We start from the raw sequence: 27663 nt of genomic DNA, 5'->3' as shown, positions 1-27663 counted from the left end.
TAAAAAACAAATTCAAATGTTTTTGCATTAATAACTTTAATTCATTTTCTTTGATACCTAACAAACTAGTGTGAGTGAAGACAAAATTAAGAAAAACTATGAGAGTAACTTAGGTATAATAGTATTTTTTAGGCAGGTGACCACAAAGTACTGTTAGAAAACCAGAGTTTTTTGTTTGTTTGTTTGTTGTTGTTGTTTAAGTTTTTTTTATTTTCAAAACATATGCATGGATAATTTTTCAATATTGATTCTTGCATAGCCTTGTGTTTCAGATTTTTCCCTTCTTCTCTCCATCCCCTCCCCTAGATGGCAAGCAATCCAATATATGTTATACATGTTAAAATATATGTTTAAAGCCAATATGTGTAAACATATTTATACATTTCTCTTGCTGCAGAAGAAAAACCAGATCAAAATGGAAAGTAAATGAGTAAGAAAACAAAATACAAGTGAACAGCAGCAAAAATAATGAGAATGTTATCTCCACATTCAATTCCCATAGTCCTCTCTGGAAAAAACAAAGTGTTAACAAAGATTCACACTCTACTCCTTAGTCTCAGTGGTTATCTTTGTTATAGTCTCTGATAATGGCTATGGCAGAACCATTGTTATGCATGATTCTTTTTCTGCTAGTATGGCATTTACAGGTTTTTAGCTGTCTCATAGTTAAGTGTCAGTTACTGGGAGGAAGTCTGAAGGAGAGAAAGAAGGAAAGGGAATAAACATTCATAGAAGGCCTGTTATGTGCTAGTCACCGTACTGAGGGGTAAATGCTATTATTATCCCAATTTTACAGTTGAAGAAACAGGCAAACAGTGGTCAGGCGACTTATCCATGATCCCATAGTGAGGAGTGTTTGAAATTGGATTTGAACCACATCTTCCTGATTCCAGATCCAGAGCTCTCTCCACTGTGTTACTGGCTGCAATAGTTAGACTATTATCAGGTAGTTATGAAAGTTGAATGAATATTTAATACTCAGTAATATTAGTTGGCATTTAGTACTCTGATGTTATACTGTTTCTTTACATTCTTTATTAATTTAGTTTTCACTGTAATACTGTTCTTAATCTCAGTTTGACAGATAAGGAAACTGAGGCTCACAGAGACTAAGTAGTCTGCCATGGAACTAGTAAATTCTAGAAGTGAGAGGAGAGCCCAGATGTTTGTTCTTAACACCAAAATAGAACCAGATATCAATGTGAGAGAAAAACTGAAATTTAACATGGCATTGTAACTTCATAGTGAGAACTCCATAGAGAGTCTTTGAATAGCCCCATATGTTTTTCTTGGCTTTTTGGTAGTGTTTACGACCCTCCCCTTCCAAAGTTTATTGCTTTATAAATGAAATAAAATAATCCAATCATCTTTAAATTGCATCAGTGCCCAAGATATGCAGTAAGTATCCAAGCTAAACTATCTTAATGGAATCAGTGAAAGGTTAACATTTTTGAATAACTGAAAAACTGGAGACTTTTCCATTGTATGGTACTGCCCTTAGCATACATCAAAAACAAATACATTTTCAATTGTTTCAGAGACTTTTTCAGTTTTTCCTTTGGAAACCAAACTTGGAGAGTGAAGAAAGTCATAGCAACAAATAACCTAATCTGTTCTCAGTACATAATTCTGCTTGACTTTTTCAAGTCAAGATGTTCATAGTGACTTAGCAAGTAAATGGCCATTGACAAATAAAAAACTTTCCAATCTTTTTCATTTTTTTTGGCTGTAGAAAATAGCTTATATTTATTCCATGTTCCCTCCCAATTGAATTTCATTATGTGATTTTGTGACCATGGCTTAAATTTTGTTACATTAAAAATTGAAATTTTAAAATTAAGTTTAAGCTGGTAACATTGTTCACTATGAAAAATACATGTCACAGAACTTACAAAAATCCTCATTAAATAACTATAATAAGACCTAAGGTGTTTGGGCTATTTTTGTTTGTTTTTTTGATTACACAGGTATAAATTACACAATATTAGTTGGATACAACTGAAAATGACTGAACAGCATAAAGCAAAGTACAAGGAAAAGATGAAAAATTTTAAAGTTACTTAGGAAAAGAAAAAACATTATATGTATGTGTATTATGGCCAAAGTTAAATTTAACTAGCATTTCCAGGTATTTTATTTTCTTGACCTGAAAACATTTAGAGTTTTTAACTTGGTGTATGAATTTCTCTGGAGAGAAGATGATTAGGAAAAGGGACAAAAATGACAAAATCATTTAACCTCTTTGTTGTCTGTTGCTGATCGGTCATCTTCAGTTGCGTCCAAATTCTCCTGATTCCATTTGAGGTTTTCTTGATAAAGATATTGGTATGCTTTGCCATTTTTCTTCTCCAGCTCAATTTGTAGATGAAGAAATCGAGGCAAAAAGGGTTAAGTGAGTTGTTTAGGGTAAATGTATGAGACTAGACTTTAATTCAGGAAGATGAGTTTTCTTGATACAGACCCAGTATCCTTCATTTTCCATTGCCCCAAGTAGTATCCTTTACTGTCTGTCCTAATGTCTTTTCTTAAGTGAGCTATCACTCTGATGTTGCCTTGTGCCTTATTTCTGCTAAACTGCTCTCCAGTTATTCCCAGCAATTTTTGTCAGATGATAAATCCTTTTCTCCAAAGTTTGGATCTTTGAATTTATCAAACACTAGATTGCTGTGGTCATTTATTATTGTGTATTGTGGACTCTTCTAGTCCACTGATGTACCACTCTATTTCTTAACCAATACCAGATTGTTTTGATGATTACTGCTTTGTAATAGTTTGAAATCTGTACTGCTAAGTTGCCTTCCTTCACAATTTTTTTCATTGATTACCTTGAGAGTCTTAGATTTTTTGTTCTTCCAGATAAATTTTGTAATTTTTTCCACACTATAAAAATTTTTTTAGTAGTTTGATTGGGTATGGCATTTTAGATAGAGTTGTCATTTTTATTATATTGTTTGGCTCTACCTGTGAGCAATGAATATTTGTCCACTTGTTTACATCTTTATTTTTGTTAAAAATATTTTGTTATTGTTTTATTGAGTCCCTGGATTTATCTTGACAATTAGACTGTACTCAGTTATTTAGATAGTTGTTTATTTAGATAGTTGTTTTCAAAGGAATTTCTCTTACTGTCTTTACTTGCTGAATTTTGTTATATATATATATATCATAATGATATGTATGGATTTTTTTATGTCCTGCAAAAACTTTGCTAAAGTTATTCATTGTTTCAGTAGTTTTTTGGTTGATTTTCTAGGGTTCTCTTAAGTATATCATAATATCATCTGCAAAAAGTGATAGTTCTGTTTCCTCAATACCTATAAGCTAGCATTTTCAATATAATATTGAATAATAATAGTGATACTGGGCAACCTTGCTTCACCCCAGTTGTATTGGGATTGCTTATAGTTTATTCCTGTTACAGATAATATTTGCTCTTGGTTTTAAATAGATAAGGATTTATTTATCATATTAAGCATATTTCTATGCTTTCTAATATTTTTAATAGTAATTAGTGTTGTATTTTCTCAAAGGCTTTTTTTGTATTTGTTGAGATGATCACTTATTATTGCTATGGTCAACTGAGCTGATGGTTTTCCTACTATTGAATCAGTTCTACATTCTTAGTATAAATCCCACCTGATTATGCCATATGGCGGTATTTTATTTAAATTTTATGCATAATTATTCATTTGGAAAATAGGCATTTTCTTTCTCTGTCTTTGCTCTTCCTGACTCAGGTAACAAAATCATATTTGCATTCTCAAAGAAATTTGGTGGGAGCTTTTGTACCTCATAGTATTTATCTTGAGGACTGAGGTACATGAATCTTAAAATAGAAAAGAAATGTTTACTATTATTGTGCAATGTATCCTGCTTTGTCTTGGGGTGATGAATATAAATATTTCGTCTTCTTAAGTAATAAGTTCATTAAAAGCAAGGATTGAGTATTTTACTTGGTGATACTCTTTGTTGGGAGACAGCATGGCAGAAGGGATAAGAATATATAGCAGGAAGTCCTGAAGTCAAATGTTCTTTGTAGGCATTTGCAGACTATGGCCCTGCACAAGTCACAACCTCTTTTAACCTCATGGAGTTGGCATAGTTATAGCAATATGAATGTGAGAATAAAGTGAGAAAACATATGGAAAGAGCAAATTTTAATGTTCTGTGTAAATGTCAGCTATTGTTAATTAAAATAGGACCTCATACATAATAGGTACTCAGTAAATATTTAGTAAATGAATATCATTTAAATATCACAAGTATATGGATTGAAAAAAGCTAGTTCTGTACCTTTTTTTGAAGCCCTAGTTAAAATCAGGTCTTTTCCTGATGAAGTGAAAGAAAGACATATTACTGGAGCTTTATGGCACATTTTAAAAAAAGCACTGGAACTGTTCTTTTTTTTTTTTTTTTAACACATACATATGTTTTTGAACAATGTATTTTAGCTAACAGTGTGATGTTGAAATTACTAAAAACATTTTCCCCTACCTTTCTGTTCATTTTCAGTGGCGGGATGATTTTGTTCATGGATGGATCAAAGTACCTGTGACTCATGAAACACAAGAAGAATGTCTTGGAATGGCTGTCTTAGATATAATGAGAATAGCTAAAGAAAAGGATCAGACCCCACTGGCAGTCTATAACTCTACCAGGTAACTTTTTAAAAAGCATTTTAGTGCTACATAGAAGTAAAAACAGAAAAAATTTTCATATTTTATTTGCTATTTTAAAAAAGATCATAATGATTTTTAGGTCTATACCCAGTACTTATTTTTAGTAACATTTATAACATACGATATCCTTAGGGAATTATGAAAGTCTTAAATTATTTTTTAAAACTTAGCTAGATTAGTTCTTTAAATCTTTGTTAATTTAATCAGTATAATTACCATCAAAACAGTTTACAGCCCCTCTATTATTTGGAAGGTTTGCTTTAACCAAAAAATTATGTACCCTGTGAAAATTGGTGGTGAGCCCCTCCAGGCTTGACTACATTGGTTCTCCAGCTGCAGGTGTTTAATCCATACTCGACCAAAATTCTGTTGACATAGTCTTTTAAGAAATCAGTGTTACCAGCTACAACAAGATTATACAATGATCAATTCTGGTGGACATGACTCTTTTCAACAGCAAGGTAATTCTAGGCCATTTCCAATGGCCTTGTGATGGAGAGAGTCATCTTCACCCAGAGAGAGGACTGTGGGGACTGAATGTGGACCACAACATAGTATTTTCATTTTTTTGTTGTTGTTGTTGTTTGCTTGCATTTGTTTTCTTTTTCATTTTTTCCCTTTTTAATCTGATTTTTCTTGTACAGCATGATAATTGTGGAACTATATATAGAAGAATTGCATATGTTTAATATATAGTGGATTACTTGCTGTCTAGAAGTGGTAGAGGAAGGACAGGAGAAAAATTTGGAACATAAGATTTTACAAGGGTGAATATTGAAAACTGTGTGTAACACGGCAACAACAAGACTATATAATGATCAATTTTGATGGACCTGGCTCTCTTCAGCAACAAGATTATTTATACCAGTTCCAATTGTTCAGTAATAAAGAGAGTCGTCTACAGCCAAAGAGAGAACTATGGGAAATGAGTGTGGACCACAACATAGCATTTTTCACTCTTTCTGTTATTGTTTGCTTGCATTTTTGTTTTCTTTCTCAAGTTTCTTTCTTTCTTTCTAGATCCAATTTTTCTTGTGCAGCAAGATAACTGTATAAATATATACACATATATTGGATTTAACATATATTTTTAACATATTTAACATGTATTGGACTACCTGCCATCTAGGGGAAGGGGTAGGGGGAAGGAGGGGAAAATTTGGAATAAAAGGTTTTGCAAGGAGCAGTGTTGAAAAATTACCCGTGCATATGTATTGTAAATAAAAAGCTATAATTAAAAAAAAAAGAAAAAAAGAAAATTATGTATATGTTATGAAAATCAAAACCTTATTTTAAAAAAAAGAAAGAAATTAGTGTTACTTCAAATGGAAATAGGTCTTTAGTGAATAAATCTTTATTAGATTATTGAAATAACAAACAAGCTTCAGAGCAATTTATGTGCTCAGTGGACAGTTGTTAATCAGTTCGTAGCAGAACAGCAGCATTTTTCTATCAAGCCAGAATTAATATGAAGAGAGAATTTCTCAAAATGAAATTTTAAATGACCTATATATGATATAGTCTATATAAATTCACTTTGACGCAAGCTGTTTACTGAAATCCAAGATGTAAATAAATGAATAATTATTGAAACCCTAATTTTATTTTTGTTTATGTGACTTTCTTCTTTCAAGTTCAGAGACCCAAATAAGCTGAAATGACACTCTAGTTATATTTGCCAACTGTTAAAGCATATAAAAATCGACATATACAAACTTCAATAAAATTCATTTTATTCCTTGAATATTTGACTTAGTAACTGCCCTTCCTTCAGTAGCATCTTTCTACCATGTTTTTACATTCATCCATTTTGTTCTTAGGCCTTTGTATATCTTTGGTTTGGGAAGGTTAGAAATCCTCTTTTTCTTTAAAAAAAAAAAATCCACTGGGCCTTAATCTGTCTAAAAGTTAATGGTTTTGATATCTTTTAAAGGGTAATTACTCTAGAAATGGGGTAAACATTTGTCAGTAATTTGTCTCTGAGTACGAATGTGATTTTTGAGACAATTGTAAGGTGACAAGGATAGAGAGCATGACTGAAATCTATTGGCCTAGAAAGAGAAGAAAGGAATGGAGTGGAGAAAATTCAGGAGTGAAAGTAGAGGTCATACATGAACAATAAGATGAAGGACTAGAAGTTTTCTTTGCTCTCTGTGACCTCTCAAACCTCTCTACAACAAAAATTTTGTGCCAGAGGAAAATGCGCTTTCTATTGTCTCTATGATCTAGGATATCCGGAATCCATAAAAAGGTTTTGGTTTTTTTTAACTAGCCTAAAAACCTATTAATGAATGTTCACTAAGCCCGAATTCAGTCAGTACTACTCCTCTCACCATCTGTGCTATTAGCAGCAAGGCCAAGCAGACCCAAGGACCCCAAATATGAGTGAGAGCTTACAACAAAATCTACTTGCCTGATCCTCTTTCTCTCTCTTTCCATTGCCATGGAGACTTCTGTTACAAGCTACAAAATTTGCTTGGGTTGCAAGGGTCAGGAAAGGATACCCATGTGTGTGTTGAGGGAAAAGGAAGGAATTGTGCAGTATTCCACCAAGTCTTACAAGAAGAGCGCAATATATAGCTGGGGCCAGTTTTGACTACCCAAAAATCAATTGGGACAGAAACTCAAGCTGGTGAACAGTATGGGAGAATGGTAAGATGCTTAAAGATTTAGCCCCAAAGGAAACCACCTTGAGAGGGGGCAGTATCAGAAAGTAAATGGGGGAAATCTGGGTGGATGCAGAAGACAAATTAACTAAGATTTTTAAGACTAGAAAACTCAAAGACCTTGACCAAAAATAGATAAATCAACAAGGAAAACATTAAAAACAGAAGGAAATATGCCTTCCAGATTTAGTAAACAAGGTCAGGCATCTATAAATAAATACTGCAAAACAAAGGAAAATAATCCAATACTTATTGAGACAGAAGTCCCTATGGAATATGAGAACTTGGAATCATACCATGCTGTTTCTATGTGTTTCGAAAAAGAAATGAGAATCATTAGAGCTGATTTTACATACTGTACAACAAAAACAATGAGCAAAATAGAAAAATTAGAATCTTTGATGGCAAATTACACCAAAGAAACAAAAGAAAGAACAATTAAATTGGTAATATCATATAGATATGATGGACAGTACAGAAGTGAAGCAAAAAATGCTAATATTAAACGAAAATATGCTTATTGCAACCAAATGAACTGATCTCAAAGATAAAATAAGTGGAGATGATCTAAGGATTATAAAGTTCTCACAAGAACATGAGAGAACAAAAAACTTTAACAAAATAATGCAAGAAATAATTGAAGAGAACTGCTTCAAACTTTTGGACTGACAGTATGAAATATCCAATTGAAGGAATTCACAGGTCACCTCCGGGGGGGGGGGGGGGAAGCAAAGTTGCAAGTGCTAGCTCACATGATGTTAAATTTAACAATTCTGTTCAGAAACAGTAAGTTCTGCAAGTGATGAAAGAGAACCTTCAAATATAAAGTAAAGGAAATTTGAATAATACAAGATTGGCACTTACCAGAATATGTGGGAAGGAGTGGAATAATATGTTCTGAAGAACAGTGGAGCTCAGGATTCTACTTAAGACAACCTATTTAAGACTTTCTACAAATCCAAGTGTAACCATAAATAGAAAAAAAAAAAAAGTTTAGTAACCAAGAAGCATTTGAAACATATTTTTAGAAAGAAACCCAGAACTGAAGAAATTATTTGTTCCTTGAACATCCCAAGCAACAGAAATGCAGGAAGAATGAATAAATTCAGCAGGCCAAGGACATTAGCAACAGATTGACAGCAGAGTGACCAATAAGAAACTTCTCTCTAAATGTACACAAGGAGATGGGATAAAGTCCAGTGGAGGTAACAGTAAAGTAACAGGCTAAGAATGTTCTGAATAGGTCTTGGCAGTACTCTTGTATACAGCTGAGTTATTATTTTTGCTTTTGTGATACATTACAGCGTGGGACGGTACATGAGAGTTATGTGCTGGAGTCATATCAAGGACTAACAATGAGGGAAATGTCACTCCTGTGATCTCAGGAAGAGAAAAGCATTCAGAGGAATAGATTAGGAATAGGGGAAAGGATTGAAAAAGAGAGGAAATTGAGGCTGTAAGGTGGTGAGTGGATAGAGCACCAGCCCTGAAATCCAGAGGACCTGAGTTGAAATCTGGTCTCAGACACTTAACACTTCCTGGCTGTGTGATGTTATGAGCCACAACTCTGAACTTGAAACAAGGATTCCTTACAAAGTGATAACTCAGTGGAATTGATGAGACAATGGCTATCTAGTTTAGCATGGTGATTAATAGTGTTCTAAGCTCAGTATGACTGATTTAATCTTACAACAAATAATTGTTTCCTAGTGATATAATGATTGGTTTATATTCAAAATAGAGCATATATAAAGCTGCAACAAACTCGGCCAGAGTCAGAGCCAGAGACAGACTTAAAAGGGCTTGGAGAGAGACTCAGAAGGGCCAGACATATTCTTTGAAGGGACTCAAGAGCCAGATTCATTCCATCTTTATCAGCCTTGTGATGATTGGTTTGTCCTCCTACTTCCCCCACAGAGACCAAGGCCAGTCTGAAAGGCTCTCCAGCAAGGTGGCCCAGGCCCCAGGCAAGGAAACTAGATTGTGAAGGAGATAATAAAGTATTTGGACTTTAACACCTGCCTATTCTCATGGTGATTCCTCTACTGAAACAAAGGCTACTCTAAGACCTTCAGAAAACCAAATTAGAACATTACAGTGTGACCCTGGACAAGTCACTCAACCCCAAATGCCTGGGGGATGGGGGGAAAAGAGGGGAAATGAAAGTAGCTTTACTTTGGTGATAGGTGGGAATGATAGATGATAGGAGTGAGTTCCACAGGTAAATGTTCCTTTAGGTGAGGAGAAATGGTCTTTGTAGGGAGATGGGTATAGCTTGGGATTTGGTGGTTGAAAAATCTACTTATTCTACCTCTGTAGGGGGCAGATTGGAACTGCCTTGGGACAATTGGCAAATGGGAGAGTGGGGAAACACTCAAGTCCGGAGAAGATTTTGAAGGAAAAGTGGGGGAGGGGAAGATAACTAGAGGAGGATATAGATCAGGGGTGGGCTACATAATTGGGGATGTGCTGGGATTTTCTGACATCTACAATCATTGGCATTGTTCTGAGAGTGAAGAATTATGCTATAGTTTATATTATATTATTTTGGAGCTAATATAGATAAAAGTTGATCAGTTCACATTTCCATCAACAATATTAGTGGGCCTGTTTTCCTGAAGCCTTTCCAGGAATTATCATTTTGTTTAATCATTGTTTACAGTCTAAAAGTAAAAGGCGAAACTTCTGTTACTTTAATTTGTATCTCTCTATTAATGATTTGAAATATTTTTATATGGTTGTTAATAACTTTGATTTCTTCCTTTGAAAACTGAATGTTTTTCTATCCTTTGACCATTTGTCTTCTGAGAAATAACTCTTAATTCTTATAAATTTGAAATAGATCTTTATATATCTTAGAAATGAATCATCTATCAGGAAAAAGTTAGTCTAAAAATAATTTACCAGTTTTATCTTCTCTCCTAATTTTAACCACACCTGATTTGTCTGTGTAAAAAGTTTTAAATGTAATCAAATTTGACAATTTCATTTTTTGTCCTTTCTGTCCTTTATTTGGTCACAAATGAGATCTTTCCCTATCTAGCAATCTAAAAGTTACTTTCTTTCTTGACCCTATAATTTCTTTATGAGGTTACCTTTTATGTCTAAATCGACCATTTGGAGTTTATCTTTATGTATGGTTTGATATGTTTGTTTATGCCTAATTTCTAACATATGCATTGTAATTTTTGTCTTTACACACAAGAGCTGGGGTCTTTGCATTTATCCCACAATACTATGGTGTTTGTGCTTGTACATTATATACTTTACACTTTGAGGCAAAGCTTTAGAAATGTCCATATTGGCAAAGCTGGCTTTAAGAATATCATTAAGACACTTTTCTATCTTAGTAGATCATAGCATTTCTATAACATTCCCAAAGTGATCTGCCTTTCCTTTCCGACTATGAGCTATGATACATTTTTATAAATTAATCTACCATTTTAGCCTTTTTTTTTCCCAGATAAATTTTCTTTTCTTTTCAATTATAGATTTTTATTTACAAGATATTTATGCATGGGTAATTTTTCAGCATTGACAATTGAAAACCTTTTGTTCCAATTTTTCCCCTCCTTCCCCCCATCCTCTCCCCCAGATGGCAGGTAGACCAATAACAAGACCATTGTTAAATATGTTAAATGCAATATATGTATGCATATCTATACATTTTGCTGCATAAGAAGAATCAGACTTTGAAATAATGTACAATTAATCTGTGAAGGAACTCAAAAATGCAAGCGGACAAAAACAGAGGGATTGGAAATGCTATATAATGGTTCACACTCATTTCCCAGAGTTCTTTTGCTGGGTGTAGCTAGTTCTCTTCATTATTGAACAAATGGAACTGATTTGGTTCATCTCATTGTTGAAGAGAGCCATGTCCATCAGAGTTGATGATCACATAATATTGTTGTTGAAGTATATAATGATCTCCTGGTCCTGCTCATTTCGCTCAGCATCAGTTCATATAAGTCTCTCTAGGCCTTTCTGAAATCATCCTGCTGGTCATTTCTTACGGAACAATAATATTCCATATTATTCATATACCACAATTTATTCAGCTATTCTCCAATTGATGGGCATCCACTCAGCTTCCAGTTTTTAGCCACTACAAAGAGGGCTGCCATAAACATTTTTGCACATACAGGTCCCTTTCCCTTCTTTATAATCTCTTTGTGATATAAGCTCAGTAGTAACACTGCTGGATCGAAGGGTATACATAGTTTGATAACTTTTTGAGCATAGTTCCAAATTGCTCTCCAGAATGGATGAATTCGTTCACAATTCCACCAACAAATATATCAGTGTCCTAGTTTTCCCACATCCCCTCAAACATTCAGCATTATCTTTCCCTGTCATTCTAGCCAATCTGAGAGAGATGTGTAGTAGTATCTTAGAGTTGTCTTAATTTGCATTTCTCTGATTAATAATGACTTGGACCATCTTTTCATATGGCTAGAAATAGTTTCAATTAATAATGACTTGGAGCATCTTTTCATATGGCTAGAATAGTTTCAGTTGTTCATATCCTTGACCATTTATCAATTGGAGAATGACTTGATTTCTTATAAATTAGAGTCAATTCTCTATATAGTTTGGAAATGAGGCCTTTATCAGAACCTTTGACTGTAAAAAATGTTTTCCCAGTTTATTGTTTCCCTTCTAATCTTATTTGTATTAGTTTTGTTTGTATAAAAGCTTTTCAATTTGATATAATCAAAATTTTCTATTTTGGGATCAATAATGATCTCTAGTTCTTCTTTGGTCATAAATTCCTTCCTCCTCCACAGGTCTGAGAAGTAAACTATCCTAAGTTCTTCTAATTTATTTATAATCTCATTCTTCATGCCTAGATCATGAACCCATTTTGAACTTATCTTGGTGTACGGTGTTAAGTGTGGGTCAATGTCTAATTTCTGCCACACTAATTTCCAATTTTCCCAGCAGTTTTTATCAAACAGTGAATTCTTATCCCAAAAGCCGAGGTCTTTGGGTTTGTCAAACACTAGATTATTAAAGTTATTGACTATTTTGTCCTTTGAACCTAACCTATTCCACTGATCAACTAGTCTGTTTCTTAGTCAATACCAAATGGTTTTGGTAATTGCTACTTTATAATATAGTTTTAGATCTGGTATAGCTAGGCCACCTTCATTTGATTTTTTTTTTCATTAGTTCCCTTGAAAGTCTTGACCTTTTGTTCTTCCAAATGAATTTTGATGTTATTTTTTCTAGGTCATTAAAATAGTTTTTTTGGGGAGTCTGATTGGTATAGCATTAAATAAATAGATTAGTTTAGGTAGTATTGTCATCTTTATTATATTTACTGGTCCTATCCAAGAGCACTTAATATTTTTCCAATTGGTTAAATCTGACTTGATTTGTGTGGAAAGTGTTTTGTAGTTTTGCTCATATAGTTCCTGACTTTCCCTTGGCAGATAGATTCCCAAATATTTTATATTATTGACAGTTACTTTAAATGGATTTTCTCTTTGTAACTCTAACTGTTGGATTTTGTTAGTGATGTATAAGAATGCTGATGACTTATATGGGTTTATTTTGTATCCTGCAACTTTGCTAAAGGTGTGGATTATTTCTAATAGCTTTTTAGTAGAATCTCTAGGGTTCTCTAAGTATACCATCATATCATCTGCAAAGAGTAATAATTTAGTTTCCTCATTACCTACTCTAATTCCTTTAATCTCTTTCTCAACTCTTATTGATGAAGCTAGCACTTCTAATACAATATTGAATAGTAATGGTGATAGTGGGCAACCTTGTTTCACTCCTGATCTTATTGGGAATGGTTCCAGTTTATCCCCACTATATATGATGTTTACTGATGGTTCTAAATAGATGCTACTGATTATTTTAAGAAAAAGTCCATTTATTCCTATACTCTCAAGTGTTTTTAATAGGAATGGATGTGAATTTTATCAAATGCTTTTTCTGCATCTATTGAGATGATCATGTGATTTTTGTTAATTTGGTTATTGATATAGTCAATTATGCTAATAGTTTTCCCGATATTGAATCAGCCTTGCATTCCTGCTATAAATCCTAATGGATGACCATTGGTCATGGTGTATTATCCTGGGGATGATTTTCTATAATCTTTTTGCTAATATCTTATTTAAGATTTTAGCATCAATATTCATTAGGGAGATTGGTCTATAATTTTCTTTCTTTGTTTTCAACCTACCTGGTTTAGGTAGCAGTATCATGTCTGTGTCATAAAAGGAATTTGGTAGCAGTCCTTCATTCCCTAATTTTTCAAATAGTTTATATAACATTGGAGTTAATTGTTCTTTAAATGTTCAGTAGAATTCACATGTAAATCCATCTGGTCCTGGGGATTTTTTCTTAGGAAGTTGATTTAATAGCTTGTTCTATTTCTTTTTCTAAAATGGGACTATTTAAGCAATTTATTTCCTCCTCTGTTAATCTGGGAAGCTTATATTTTTTAAGGTAGTCATCCATTTCACTTAGGTTATCAAATTTATTGGCATAAAGTTGAGCAAAGCAATTCCTAATTATTGCTCTAATTTCCTCTTCATTGGTGTTCTCCCTTTTCATTTTTAAGACTAACAATTTGATTTTCCTCTTTCCTTTTTCTAATCAGATTTGCCAAAGATTTATCTATTTTATTGTTTATTTTATAAAACCAACTCTTAGTTTTATTTATTAATTCAATAGTTTTTTACTTTCAAATTTATCAGTTTCTCCTTTTAATTTTAGAATTTCAAGTTTAGTATTTGATTGGAGGTTTTTAATTTGGTCTTTTTTTAGCTTTTTAAGTTCAAGCCCAATTTCTCTATTTTATTCAAGTAAGCCTCTAAAGATATAAAATTTCCCCTTATTACCACTTTGGCTGCATCCCACAAATTTTGGTATGTTGTCTCATTGTTGTCATTCTCTTGGGTGAAATTATTAATTGTGTCTATGATTTGCTGTTTCATCCAATCATTCTTTAGGATGAGATTATTTAGTTTTCAATTACTTTTTGGTCTACTTACCCCTAGCTTTTTGTTTAATGTAGCTTTTATTGCATCATGATCCAGATAAATTTTTATAGTCCCCTTGTATCAGTTCTTCATTTCCCTTTTTGTATATTAAGCAAACCCCTTGGTAACCAATATAAGTATGAGACTTTGAGGATCAGGAGAAGGAATGTGATGGTTATTCATTATATCATTTGTTAAATGAGTTTTTAAGCATTCATTTTCTTTCATATAACTTCACAATGAATGTTTCTGTTGTTCATCGTTTTCAGTGAAAATTAATTTGTCTCTTAATCATTCTTTAATATTTTTTGGGAACAGCAAAAAATTAAAACAAGCGTTGTATGTGTTTTGTTGATGTGAATGGGGAAATGTGTATTGAATGTTATCATTAAAATTTTTTCTGGCATTGCCATTCATCCAATTTTATGTCCTTACAAACAAAACTTTTTTTTTCTTCTTTTTTTTCTCTTTTTTTTTTCTCTGATCTTTTTTTTTTTTTTTAAATAATTTTTTATTGATAGAACGCATGCCAGGGTAATTTTTACAGCATTATCCCTTGCATTCATTTCTGTTCCGATTTTACCCCTCCCTCCCTCCACCCCTTCCCCGAGATGGCAAGAGTCCTTTACATGTTGAATGGGTTGCAGTATATCCTAGATACAATATATGTGTGCAGAACCAAACAGTTTTCTTGTTGCACAGGGAGAATTGGATTTAGAAGGTATAAATAACCCGGGAGGAAAAACATAAATGCAAGCAGTTTATATTCATTTCCAGTGTTCTTTCTCTGGGTGTAGCTGCTTCTGTCCATCTTTGATCAATTAAGGCTCTCTTTATCGAAGAGGTCCACTTCCATCAGAATACATCCTCAAACAGTATCATTGTTGAGGTATATAATGATCTCCTGGTTCTGCTCATTTCACTCAGCATCAGTTCATGTAAGTCTCGCCAGTTCTCTCTGTATTCATCCTGCTGGTCGTTCCTTACAGAATAATAATATTCCATAATGTTCATATACCACAATTTACTCAACCATTCTCCAATTGATGGACATCCTTTCATTTTCCAGCTTCTAGCCACTACAAACAGGGCTGCCACAAACATTTTGGCACATACAGGTCCCTTTCCTTTCTTTAGTATCTCTTTGGGGTATAAGCCCAGTAGAAACACTGCTGGATCAAAAGGTATGCACAGCTTGATAACTTTTTGAGCATAGTTCCAATTTGCTCTCTAGAATGGCTGGATGTGTTCACAATTCCACCAACAATGTATCAGTGTCCCTGTTTTCCCACATCCCCTCCAACATTCCCCATTATCTTTCCCTGTCATTCTAGCCAATCTGACAGGTGTGTAGTGGTATCTCAGAGTTGTCTTAATTTGCATTTCTCTGATTAATAATGATTTGGAGCATATTTTCATATGTCTATAAATAGTTTCAATTTCTTCGTCTGAGAATTGTCTGTTCATATCCTTTGACCATTTATCAATTGGAGAATGGTTTGATTTCTTATAGATTAGGGTCAGTTCTCTATATATTTTGGAAATGAGGCCTTTATCAGAACCTTTGATTGTAAAAATGTTTTCCCAGTTTATTTTTTCCCTTCTAATCTTGTTTGCATTTGTTTTGTTTGTACAAAAACTTTTCAATTTGATATAATCAAAATTTTCTATGTTGTGGTCAATAGTGATCTTTAGTTCTTCTTTGGTCATAAATTCCTCCCTCTTCCACAGGTCTGACAGGTAAACTATCCTATGCTCTTCCAATTTATTTATCATCTCATTCGTTATGCCTAGATCATGAACCCATTTTGACCTTATCTTGGTGTACGGTGTTAAGTGTGGGTCAATGCCTAGTTTCTGCCATACTGATTTCCAATTTTCCCAGCAATTTTTGTCAAATAATGCATTCTTATCCCAGAAACTGGTGTCTTTGGGTTTGTCAAACACTATATTATTAAAGTTATTGGCTGTTTTGTCCTTTGACCCTAACCTATTCCATTGATCAACTAGTCTATTTCTTAGCCAATACCAGATGGCAAACAAAACTTTTTAAATCAGTCATGTCCTCTTAACATAGTCTCTTCTTTGTACTCTATTTTTATATTAGAAAAACCACAAGTAGAAAAAGATAGCTCTTTCTTTAGATGTTTTGAGTGTAGTGTAGCTGGTGACTCTATTTCAATTTAGACATACAAGCCCTAATTAAAATTTTTTATTTTCTTGTGTCACTAGCTACAAGACCTTCTTACCAAAATGTGTTCGAGCAAAGATCCAAGATTATCATATTTTGACACGAAAGCGAATAAGGTACAGATTCCGCAGATTTATTCAGCAGTTCAGCCAATGCAAAGCTACTGCCAGAATCTTGAAACTTAAATATCTTATAAATCTGGAAACTCTTCAGTCTGCCTTCTACTCAGAGCAATTTGAAGTAAAAGAACCTGGCAGAGGTCCTTCAGGTGAGGAGATTTTTGCAACCATTATAATAACTGGAAACGGTGGAATTCAATGGTCACGAGGGAAACATAAAGACAGTGAGACCCTGACAGAACAGGTAATCCTTAATGATATGTTCTCATTCTTTATTATTTTATATCAAATAACAATGGAAAAAAAAGTAATTCTGATATTTTAGGCTTCTGCATTTCTTGCTCTGATAAACTTCCATTGAGGTTCCAGTGGAGGGTCTGTTTCTGTAGTTTTGTTTTTTCGTTGTTATGGAATGGTTTTTAATTAGTCATGTATTTCAAAGTACATATTTGCTATAATAACTTTGTTATGATTACTTTGAGAAAAAACTAATTGTATTAGGAATGATTAAAACCTTAAATTCAAAAGTTGCTTTCTTTGTCTCTCTTTCATTTTTCCTTATTGATGCCAGAAGGGAAGAGAATTAAACCAAAAAGTAGAGAAAAAGAGTAAATGAAACCAGACAATTTTTATTTTTAATTGGTTTTATAGTAAAGACTTGCTTAACATCTAGAAGCAATAAATTAGTCTTCCTTGGAAATTCTTAGTTCATATTCTGACTGTTGTTTGCTATTAGAGGATTATAAGGCATTAGAAAGGAGATCATATTTTAATTTCTTACCTTATTGCTTTGAGAGTTAAATTTCCAACTACCTAATGATACCTGTTGATTTTACCCATTGTTGTGACTTGCATTCAGAATGTTGTATTTCTAGCACAATAAAGTTAGAAATGTGTTTTTTCTCCTCAAACAAGAAAGTCCATTGTAATTTTGAAGGATAGAGAAAATATTTCAATGAATATTGAGGTTATTTCATTTAATATTTTCTATGTAATAAAAAATGAAAGTTGAGAATTTAATCACCTAAGTTCTATTTTTGAACTAGCTCAATAAAGTTCATTTAATTTTTAAAATATCATTCAATATTAACTGCAGGATTTACAGATGTATTGTGACTTTCCTGATATTATTGATGTCAGCATTAAGCAAGCAAATCAAGAAGGTTCAAATGAGAACAGAGTGGTGACTATCCATAAGCAGGATAGCAAAAATTTGGTAAGTTTATTTGATAATTTACAATTATTTGTTACTTGTGTAATTGATTCACTTAATCTAAAAACAATCCCAAAAGTAAGCATTTGAGGCTTTTTTGAAATAATAGGTTTGTGGTCTAGTTTAAGATGTATCCAATTCAGTAATACTTTATGGAAATATTTTTTAAAAAACCATTTCATATATTATATGAACACAACGGGCAGGCAGCTTCTGTGATATATATCTTGGTACTAGAAACAAATAGACCTTTTAATATACAGAGAAGAGAAAAAAGGATCATATGTGAAGCTATGAACTTCTGATACTGTTTTTTAAAGTGTAAATAAATATAATAAAGTAGTAATATTGCATTTGTTTGTCATGAATATGCCAGGTCTTTACAGCCAATACCAGGAGAGCCTAACAACATTGATCTCTCTTTTTTTTTTTTAATTTTTTTAAATAACTTTTTATTGACAGAACCCATGCCAGGGTAATTTTTTACAACATTATCCCTTGCACTCACTTCTGTTCCGATTTTTCTCCTCCCTCCATCCACCCCTTCTCCCAGATGGCAAGCAGTCTTTTACATGTTAAATAGGTTACAGTATATCCTAGATACAATATATGTGTGCAGAGAGAATAACATTGATCTCTTAAACTGTCTCACCTGTGTGGTCTTTGTGACCTATGTCACTTTTTTTTTTTTCCTGGCTTATGCACAGAGTGATCATTCAGGAGTAGGTATACAGTATTCTCATAGAGCAATATTAATATTACATTTAGTCTTTATTTTACTCTTTAATAAGATTGCTACAGGTTGTGAATCATTAAAACTGAACCTGACATGTTTTCTGCTTTTATCCTAAATCTCCAGATAGCTCCATCTGAATGTTTTGAACTTCAGACTAGACAGCTTTGAAGGGGAACTTACCTTAGACATGTCTTTGTTTTTATCAGTAGTGCTGCCATTTTTCATTCACTTCTTCATTCTTCTTTATATTCAGTCAGTTACTAAATACTATTGATTATTGGTGATATCTTTTAAATTTGTCCTTGTCCTTTACATTTTTATTGTTGAGAGACACCATAATCCAGGGTTTCAGTCTCTCTTAAAAGTGCCAGCTTTATCTTACCAAAACATTGCTTTGTCATTCCCTTTTTTCAGAATCATTCAGTTTATCTTTGTTTTCCATAGCTTCTCTTTATGAACCCAGTGCTCCAACCAAATTCTTATTTTTCTTGCTGCCTAAAATGCTTTCCCTTTCTGTTTTAATTTTTGATCCCTGCCTCCTCTGAATTCCTTAAATAGCTGTATTTTAAAAATTACCACTAAATCCCTATAAGAAACTGGATAATCCCTTTGATACTTAGAATATGGTTCTTTGTATTATTGTTTGGCTTTTTTTTGCACATTATATTTTTGACTCATTGAAACTATATTGTATTATCCCTTAGGACAATAGAATTAGGGATGCTGCTTTTCATATCCATTATCTAACACTACACATGATAGCTGCTTCATAAATGTTCATTAATGAAAATGATTATCTTTTAAAACTAGATTTAATCACACATGATAAATACTTAAATAACATTTATCCGTAGATTAGGAGTGAGGCTGCTAGATGGCTCAGTGAATAGAACAATGGATCTAGAGTCAGGAGGAGCTTAGTTCAAATGTGAATCCAGATACTTATTGGCTCTGGAACCCTGGATAAGTCACTTAACCTCTGTTTGTCTGACTTTTCCTCATCTGGAAGCAAAAACTGCCTCCCAATGTTGTTTTGAAGATAGGCTGGGATAATATTTGTAAAGCTGTTTGCAAGCCATAAAATGCTATGTAAAAGTCAGCAATTACATCTAATAATAGTATCCTTTCTCTTTTCTTAGATAAAATGATAAGAGTATACTCTTGCCCATAGAGATTAAGCCATATTTTATGAAAATGATCATCAACAAAACCAAAATAACATTGGGAAAAAAATAACTAATGTTAACATTATAGTTGATATTTCATATAGATAAACTTCCATGCCTGGAAGGGAATGGCTTAAAGATTATATTTTTATATCTCTTTTTTGAAACCAAGCTTCATCTTTTTGCATCATTTAGTTTATCTTTTTTTTTTTTTTCTGTACATACCATAGTTTGATTAGCTATTCTCTAAACAGTGAGCACCCACTTTGGTTTCATCTCTTTGCTACCACAAAAAGTGCTATTATAAATATTTTGGTTTATAATCTTTTTTTTCCTTTCTTCTTTTTTTAATCAATGATTTCCTCAGGGGTTTTTCCTAGAAATATCATCTGGGTCAGAGAATACTTTAGTCACATTATTTGTATAATTCATTACTGCTTTCTAGAATGTCAGTTGTTGTATTTGAACAAAGATCTTCTAAACTCTAAGCCCGGCAAACTTTCCAATGTACCAACCTGCATGTTTATCTCCTTTTTATTCAACTGATCTGCTCAAAATGGAAGGGGATGCATGATGGGGAAAAAGTAGGCCACAGTTTATTTCTAGTGGATATCTATATACAGTAAGTGGCATAAGAGATATGTTATCATGGAAATGTGTGATTAGAAAAGTTACGAGCTGATCACATGGTAAAAGCTAGGAATAGCAGATGCGTAACAACAAGAACAGCAGTACTCTCAACATGCAAGACTACTTGGAGGAAGGTCTCTAACACATTAGGTATATCTTCTGTGAGAAATTTTGAACAAGAATCACAAAAGATGAGAAGGCATGGATGACTTTCATTTGTACTGAAGGTAGGAAAAACTATGCCAGTAGAGGGAGTGTCTGTATCAATGACATAAATCCAAAGACTAGAAACTCCTAAACAAAGAGCTGCTTTGTGGGGAAGCTCAATAGGTACCTTGTTAGAGCATCCAACCTGAAGTCAGGAAGACTTAAGTTTAATTTCAGTTTCCAATACTTACTAGCTAGGTGACCCTGGGAAAGTCACTTAATTTTGTTTACCTCCATTTTCTTCTCTGAAAAATGGTTTTTTTATGAGAGTCAAATGAGATAATAATGAAACACTCAGCATAGTGCTTGGTAGAGTAAGTGCTATAAATATTAACTTATAGTTAATTTTTATTATTACCTTGATATAGTAGCAGTTTGGTTCAGTCAATTACTTTTTGGTAGTACCTTTTGCTAGATGAGGGGTGGGCATTTTTTCACTTCAGGGAGCTTAAGGTTTGTTTGGTTTTTTTAATAATTCATCTTAATGTTTTAATCTATAAACAGTGCTTTGTGTTGATCTTATCAGAAACATGACAAAGGACTTACTTTAATTCCAGAATTTTTTTTGTTTACTCATTTCAGCTATGTTTGACTATTTTTGACTCCATTTGGGTTTTCCTGGTAAAGATACTAGAGTCCTTTGCCATTTCCTTCTCCAGCTCATTTTATGAATGAGGAAGTAAAGCAAACAAGTTTAAATTATTTACTTAGGATCACATAACTAGTAAGTGTCTGAAGCTGATTTGAACTCAAAAAAATGAGTCTTCCTAGTTCCAAGCGCATTGTGCCACCTAGCTTCCCCAGAAATAAGGAAGTTGAAATTAATTATATTATATCAATATCAATTATATCAATATAATTATATTGGAATATAATTATACCAATATAATTAATGATAATAATTTTTATTATTAATAAATATAATATATAATATAAATATAATAAATAATAATAAAAATGATGCTTATTTCCTTTTAATCTCTTTTCCTTCTCTCCCCTCCTTACCAAAAAAGCCATTTATTTCTTGATTAAATTCTGTATATCTCTTCATTTGGCACATTTGCCTCTGTGATTGGGAGAAAAAGGAATACAGAGAAGGATGAGACATGCTATCTCCCTACAAAGATCTTATGATAGAAAAGGTCATTGGAAAATATGAATATACCTTACATGTATCTACAAAATCTTAGAACAAAAAAGAAATTAAGCGAGAAGAGAGAGATTTTCTAGTCCATAACCTACTAGAAATTATTTGTGTAATATAACATTATAGGGTTTTAGAATGAGAAGGTTTGGGATCTTAGTGATTATTTCACATATTCAATTACATTGTTCTAAGTGAATACAAAAATTTTTATTTATCACTAATAAATAAAATACATTAGTTTATATTGTTTATTTCATTAAAATGTTCAGAATCTTGTTTGTCTTACAATGTATATAAGTGCCACAGTCCACATATATAGTTTAAATAAATTATTAGCTATCAGCAGTGCATATCTAATTTTTTCTGATAAGGATTTAAATTTTAAAAAAAGACTTGGAGACTACTGTTCTGAAAGAATTTCTCAAAACTCAGCAAGTTTCTAGAAATGAATAAGATTCTTGGGAAAATCATTTTTGAGTTGAGGAACTGAAGCTCAGTGAGTTGAGGGGACTTGCTTGAACTTGTTGTATGGGTTATGGTTGGCATAGCTAGCATTCAGAATTTGGGGAGCCCTTTGTAAACTCCAAATGCCAATTTTTAGTCATAATGACATTAAGTATCTCTGGATTTCTCAAAATTAAGAGATTTAGCATGATAGTCTTTCAAAAGCACCTTACAATTCAACTAAATTCAACAGCTATTTATAAAAGACTTACAATGTTCAAGGCACTTAGACACAAAGACAAAAGGAAATGATCCCTGCCATCACAAAACTCATATTCTTCTATGGGAATATAACATGTACATAAGTATTTCCTTAGCATAAGATAAAACCAGGCCTCCTCCTGCCCTTTCCTAAGTCTCAAGTTTTGTCCTAAAATTTTTCAGACACTATGCAAATTATATTCTTTTGCTTCAGTATCTTTTTTTATTATAAGCTCTTTGGGAAAAGCGATCATGTCTCATTCTTTTCTGTATTCTCCTTTCTCCCAATTAAGGAATATAAGGGTAAGCGTCATGAAAAAGTGGCATCTGAAGTTGAAGGAAAATAAAAGATTTTTTACTCTAAAATTCTATGATTCTATGAAATAATTGCATATAATTTATAATTGGAGGCAAATTTCATTTGCATGCAAAATTTGGAAATATTTTGTGGGTATAACTACATAGCCATCATTGATTCGCTGAACTTTTTAGAAAGACAACAAAAAAATCATGTGCTATAGTAGGTGGTTTCCCCCTCATTACTGATCTGTAGAATTTCAGCTTTCTTTTTTCTAACACTTTCCTGTGAAATCAGTGGTAGGTCATGTACAAATGGCAGAAGATTGTAGTCATACAATTAAAGCATCTCTTCCTTCCTGAGCGAAATAGCTACAGCTTTTAAAAATAAAAAGGAATTTCATAAGATTTAATTGATTCCTCTTAAATAAATGTTTTCCTTTTGAAAAGCATACATTTTACCCACTCTTTCTCTAAATTTAGAAAGGCTAGATTGAGACAAATGTGTATATCCAATTTGGCAGCAAACCACAAGTGATTTTAAAGTTCCTTTTCTTTTTGAGAATTATTTTTTAGTTCTTTTCTTCCTCTGAATACAATTGAGTTTATTTGTAGGTATTTGCTATTTTCTGTTCTCTGAGCTTACAAGACTGTTTTGAACAAATATGTTTCATTTCATTTTGACTACTTTCTCCAAACTTGCTAAACACTGTAATTTTTTTTTCTCCTTTTAAAGTCCTTTGGAAGGCACAATGAAAAGCCTGATAATACTTTTATCCAAAAAAGAAATGAAGGAACTATTGCTTTTCATTGTGTTTCATTTGTCCATGTCTTATTCAGTCCTACAATCTTAAGTTTTGAAGATTATTCCAGACCATTAGGCCAGTATTCTCCAAAATAATTTTGATCATGCACCCTTTGATAAGCATTTACCCCCATATATATGTAGTTGTTCATAAATTATTTACATCAACCGGTGTACTTTAATATACTAAAAATGGAAACTTAAAAGGAAGAGAAAAAAAGATGAAATGAATTAAATTTTTAAAATATGGGAGAAGAGATAAAAACATAGTTATCAGCAAAGAGCCATTGTAATTAGAGAAAGCATGTCCCTCAATAATTCACTATTTGACAGAAATGGCTGGGAATACTGGAAAGCTAGTAGAAACTAGGTATATGCTAAGATACATTCAAAATGAGTCCATGATTTAGGCATAAAGGGTAACACATGCTCAAATTAGGGAAGCATGAATACTTCATCTGTCAGATTTATGAATAAGGTAAGAATTTATGGAATGTAACAGGAGAAGCATTACAGGATGTAAAATGTATAATTTTGATTACATTAAATGAAAAAGTTTCTGTACACACAAAGCTAATGCAGACTCTAAGATTAGAAGAAAAGCAGAAAACTGGGATGAAGGGGGAATTTATTAATTTTTCTGAAAAGGTCTCATTTCTCAAATATATAGAGTACTCTCAAATTTATAATATTATGAGTCATTTCTCAATTGATAAATGGTGAAAAAATATAAACAGTTTTCAGAAGAAGAAATCAAAGCTATGTATAGTCATATCAAAATGCTCTAAATCATTTATTTTGCTATCAAGTTGCTTTAGTTGTGTGCAACTGTTTTTTTATTATTATTATAACTTTTTATTTACAAAACATATATATGGGTAATTTTTCAACATTGACCCTTGAAAAACCTTCTGTTCCAAATTTTCTCCTCCTTCATCCCACCCCCTCCCCTAGTTATCAAATACTCCAATACATATTAAATACGTTAAATTCACTGTATGTATACATGTTTATACAATTATCTTGCTGAACAAGAAAAATTAGATCTAGAAAGAAAGGAAAAAAAACCTGAGAAGGAAAACAAAAATGTAAGCAAACAATAACAGAAAGAGTAAAAATGCTATGTTGTAGTCTACACTCAGTTCCCATAATCCTCTCTCTGGGTATAGATGGCTCTCTTCATTACTGAACAGTTGGAACTGGTTTGAATCATCTAATTGTTGAAGAGAGCCTCTTCCATCAGAATTGATCATCGTATGTTGTTGCCGTGTATAATGATCTCCTGGTTCTGCTCATTTCACTTAACATCAATCAGTTCATGTAAGTCTCTCCAGGCTTCTCTGAAATCATCCTGTTGGTCATTTCTTACAGAACAATAATATTGCATAACATTCATATACCATAATTTATTCAGCCATTCTCCAATTGATAGGCATCTACTCAGTTTGCAGTTTCTTGCCACTACAAAAAGGGCTGCCACGAACATTTTTACACATGTGGGTGTCTTTCCTTCCTTTAAGATCTCTGGGATATAAATAGTAAGTTGTGTGCAACTCTTTGTGATACTATTTGGAGTTGTCTTGGCAAAGATTTTCTTGCTATTTCTTTCTTCAGAAACACTTGATTAGAGACACACAAATTAAAACAAATCTGAGGTACTACCTCACATCTATCAGATTAACTTATATGACAGAAGAGAAAAAATAAATTTTGGAGGAAATATGGAAAAAATTGAAACACTAATACACTGTTGGTATAATTGTGAACTGATCCAACCATTCTGGACCTAAACTCAAAGGGCTTTAAAACTGTGTATTTCCTTGGAATCAGCCCAAAGAGATTTTTTTTAAAAGAGAAAAATAACTCATTTGTACAAAAATATTTCTTACATGTGGTGGCAAAAAAGCCTAGAAATTGAAGGGATGCCCATCACTTGGGAAATGGCTGAACAAGTTATGGTATATAATTGTGATGGAATATTATTATGCTATTAAAAAATGATGAGTAGGATTCTTTCATAAAAACCTGAAATTTATATGAACTATTGCAAAGTGGAGTGAACAAACCAGGAGAACATTATAAAGAGTAATAACAGTATTGTTTGATGATCAACTGTGAAGGATTTAAGTTATTCTCAGTGATATAATGATTCAAGACAATTTGTGAAGGGCTTATGATGAAAAGTTGCTATCCATCTCTAGAGAAAAAAATGATGGAATCTAAATGCAAATTGAAGCATACTTCTTATATTTCTTTTTTCTTTTTTCTTTTTTGTATTTTCTTTTGCACTATGGAAACATGTTTTGTATGACTGCACATTTATAATCTGTATCTAATTAGTTGCATTTATAGGGAGAGGAAAGGAAGAGAGGGAGAAAATTTGGAGCTTAAAATTTAAAAAAATGAAAGTTCAAAATTGTTCCTGCATATAATTTGAAAAAATATATATATAAACATTTTTTTTTAAAAAAGGAAGAAAACATTCTTCCTCCTTTGTCATTTGTTTCAAGCAAGAGAAAGGAGGTCATACAGAGACTACTGTATTTGCATACTATTGTTTAAAGGATATGCCATGAAACAGTAACTTTTAGAATTGAAAATTCATCATAGCTGAAAAAATCCTTAAAGATCATCTAGCAATAGATATCTGAATATGTCTAATTATATTTTCATTCTTCCTAGTGCTCTGGAGAAAATATGTCTGGAAGCTTGAAAGCTGTTCTTTATTTATAGGACACCAATTAAAGCCAATTAAAATGGCTGATAATTTCATTATCTTTGAATAACCAGGTTCTGGAAGGAGGGAGGGGCTCTACTTCACTTACTTGTAGGTCTCCTATCAGCCTACTGCAAGACTACTTACTCCTTACTTGTAAAGTTAACCTGAGTTCTAGAACTCACCCATGGGTATTTTTATGTATTTTCAAATTAATCCAATTTCAGTCAGTTCATAGTAAGTCAGAGTCCTCACTAGTTCATCAAATATTATTTAATGAGGTGAAGGAATTTCTTCTAATACAGACTGCTTATCTCTCTTAAAGATACTGAATATTTATTTTATTAACAATGAAATCAAATAATAAAAATATGTGGATATTTATTTATAGTATTTTGGTTGAGAATAATCACAACTAGAATTATTTTTAAATTTCATTTTTAATGTTAGATGATATTTCTGCACTTCTGAGGACACCATCCCATATCATTCACTTCATTCAGGCTAACAAAGTGTTTTAGCAAAAATTTTCTTCATTTTCTTTACAAGGTTGAGGATAAAACAATTCCATCAAGAAATAAGGCCTCTCCCACTTCTCTCCAAACTTGACAGGAAAGTACCATCTTTAGTTTCTCCCAAGAGATCACTTTTCATAATCTTTGTTCTCATAAAATTCTTTTTATATTTCTTCTTAAAATTAAATTGACATTTGTCACAAAAAGAAATTTCTTCACATTTTTTATGTCTCTCTGTTTTCTTACTTCAGTTACTAGATATGGAGTTTTAAATTTACAATCCATAAAATTTTTTCCAATATTTTTGATAATTATATTTCAAATATAATTGGTTTTCTTGGTAATCCTATGTATTTCATTTTATGCATTTGAAAATATCCTGAAAAGGGACATATAGGCTTTACCAGATTTCCAAAGGTTTCTGTAGGACATAAAAAAGTTAAGAATACCTCTTACACATCTTTGGAAATAAAAAATAAAATACACACTTCCTCTACTCTAAGGAGAGAAGCACACCATGAAATGTTATATGTAACTCTATACTATCCTTCCTGCAGCATTCAGTTTCTTAAAGATTCAGTAATAGTATTTTTGGCTCTCTGGTGGAACCTAGTGAAATAGGTGATATTCCATTTAAATATTGGTTTCTTTTTAGAAGCCAAATTTTACTCTTGAATTAATCTATTTGCCATGCAATCTCTCTTCATGTGGTTTAGAATGTTTTTAGGTTTTAGAAACTTGTATCAGATTATGAAATGGATTTTGTTTGCTAAGTAATTGAAGTTTCTATTGCTTCTAACTTATGGGTAATCTTCTTTACATGTGTAACACTTGCTTCACTATCCTTTCACAGAGACTATATATATA

The 27663-nt window shown here is 32.5% G+C and overlaps 1 protein-coding gene and 1 long non-coding RNA gene across 3 annotated transcripts in view; one reads left to right on the top strand and one right to left on the bottom strand.

Moving 5' to 3' along the window:
• Window positions 1-27663, top strand: part of JAK2 (Janus kinase 2) — a 158454-nt gene that overhangs the window by 76081 nt on the left and 54710 nt on the right. Inside the window, exons 6-8 of one of the 2 annotated variants that reach the window (XM_051987735.1) lie at window positions 4513-4658; window positions 16582-16903; window positions 17756-17875. In XM_051987735.1, the coding sequence (XP_051843695.1) occupies window positions 4513-4658; window positions 16582-16903; window positions 17756-17875 (588 nt within the window). Of the gene's footprint in view, window positions 1-4512; window positions 4659-16581; window positions 16904-17755; window positions 17876-27663 lie in introns of those variants that run through there. The other variant, XM_051987742.1, reaches the window with a different exon arrangement.
• On the bottom strand, window positions 14836-19137 carry LOC127555473 (uncharacterized). The gene is made up of 2 exons (XR_007952221.1): window positions 18789-19137; window positions 14836-15331 (listed from the first exon to the last, which is right to left on the bottom strand). It is a non-coding gene; the product is annotated as an uncharacterized LOC127555473 (long non-coding RNA).

This window comes from Antechinus flavipes, chromosome 1 (assembly GCF_016432865.1).
Source record: "Antechinus flavipes isolate AdamAnt ecotype Samford, QLD, Australia chromosome 1, AdamAnt_v2, whole genome shotgun sequence".
Classification (NCBI taxonomy): Eukaryota; Metazoa; Chordata; class Mammalia; order Dasyuromorphia; family Dasyuridae; genus Antechinus; species Antechinus flavipes.
Note: the sequence above shows the minus strand (reverse complement) of the source record. Positions and strands in the feature narration are given on the sequence as shown.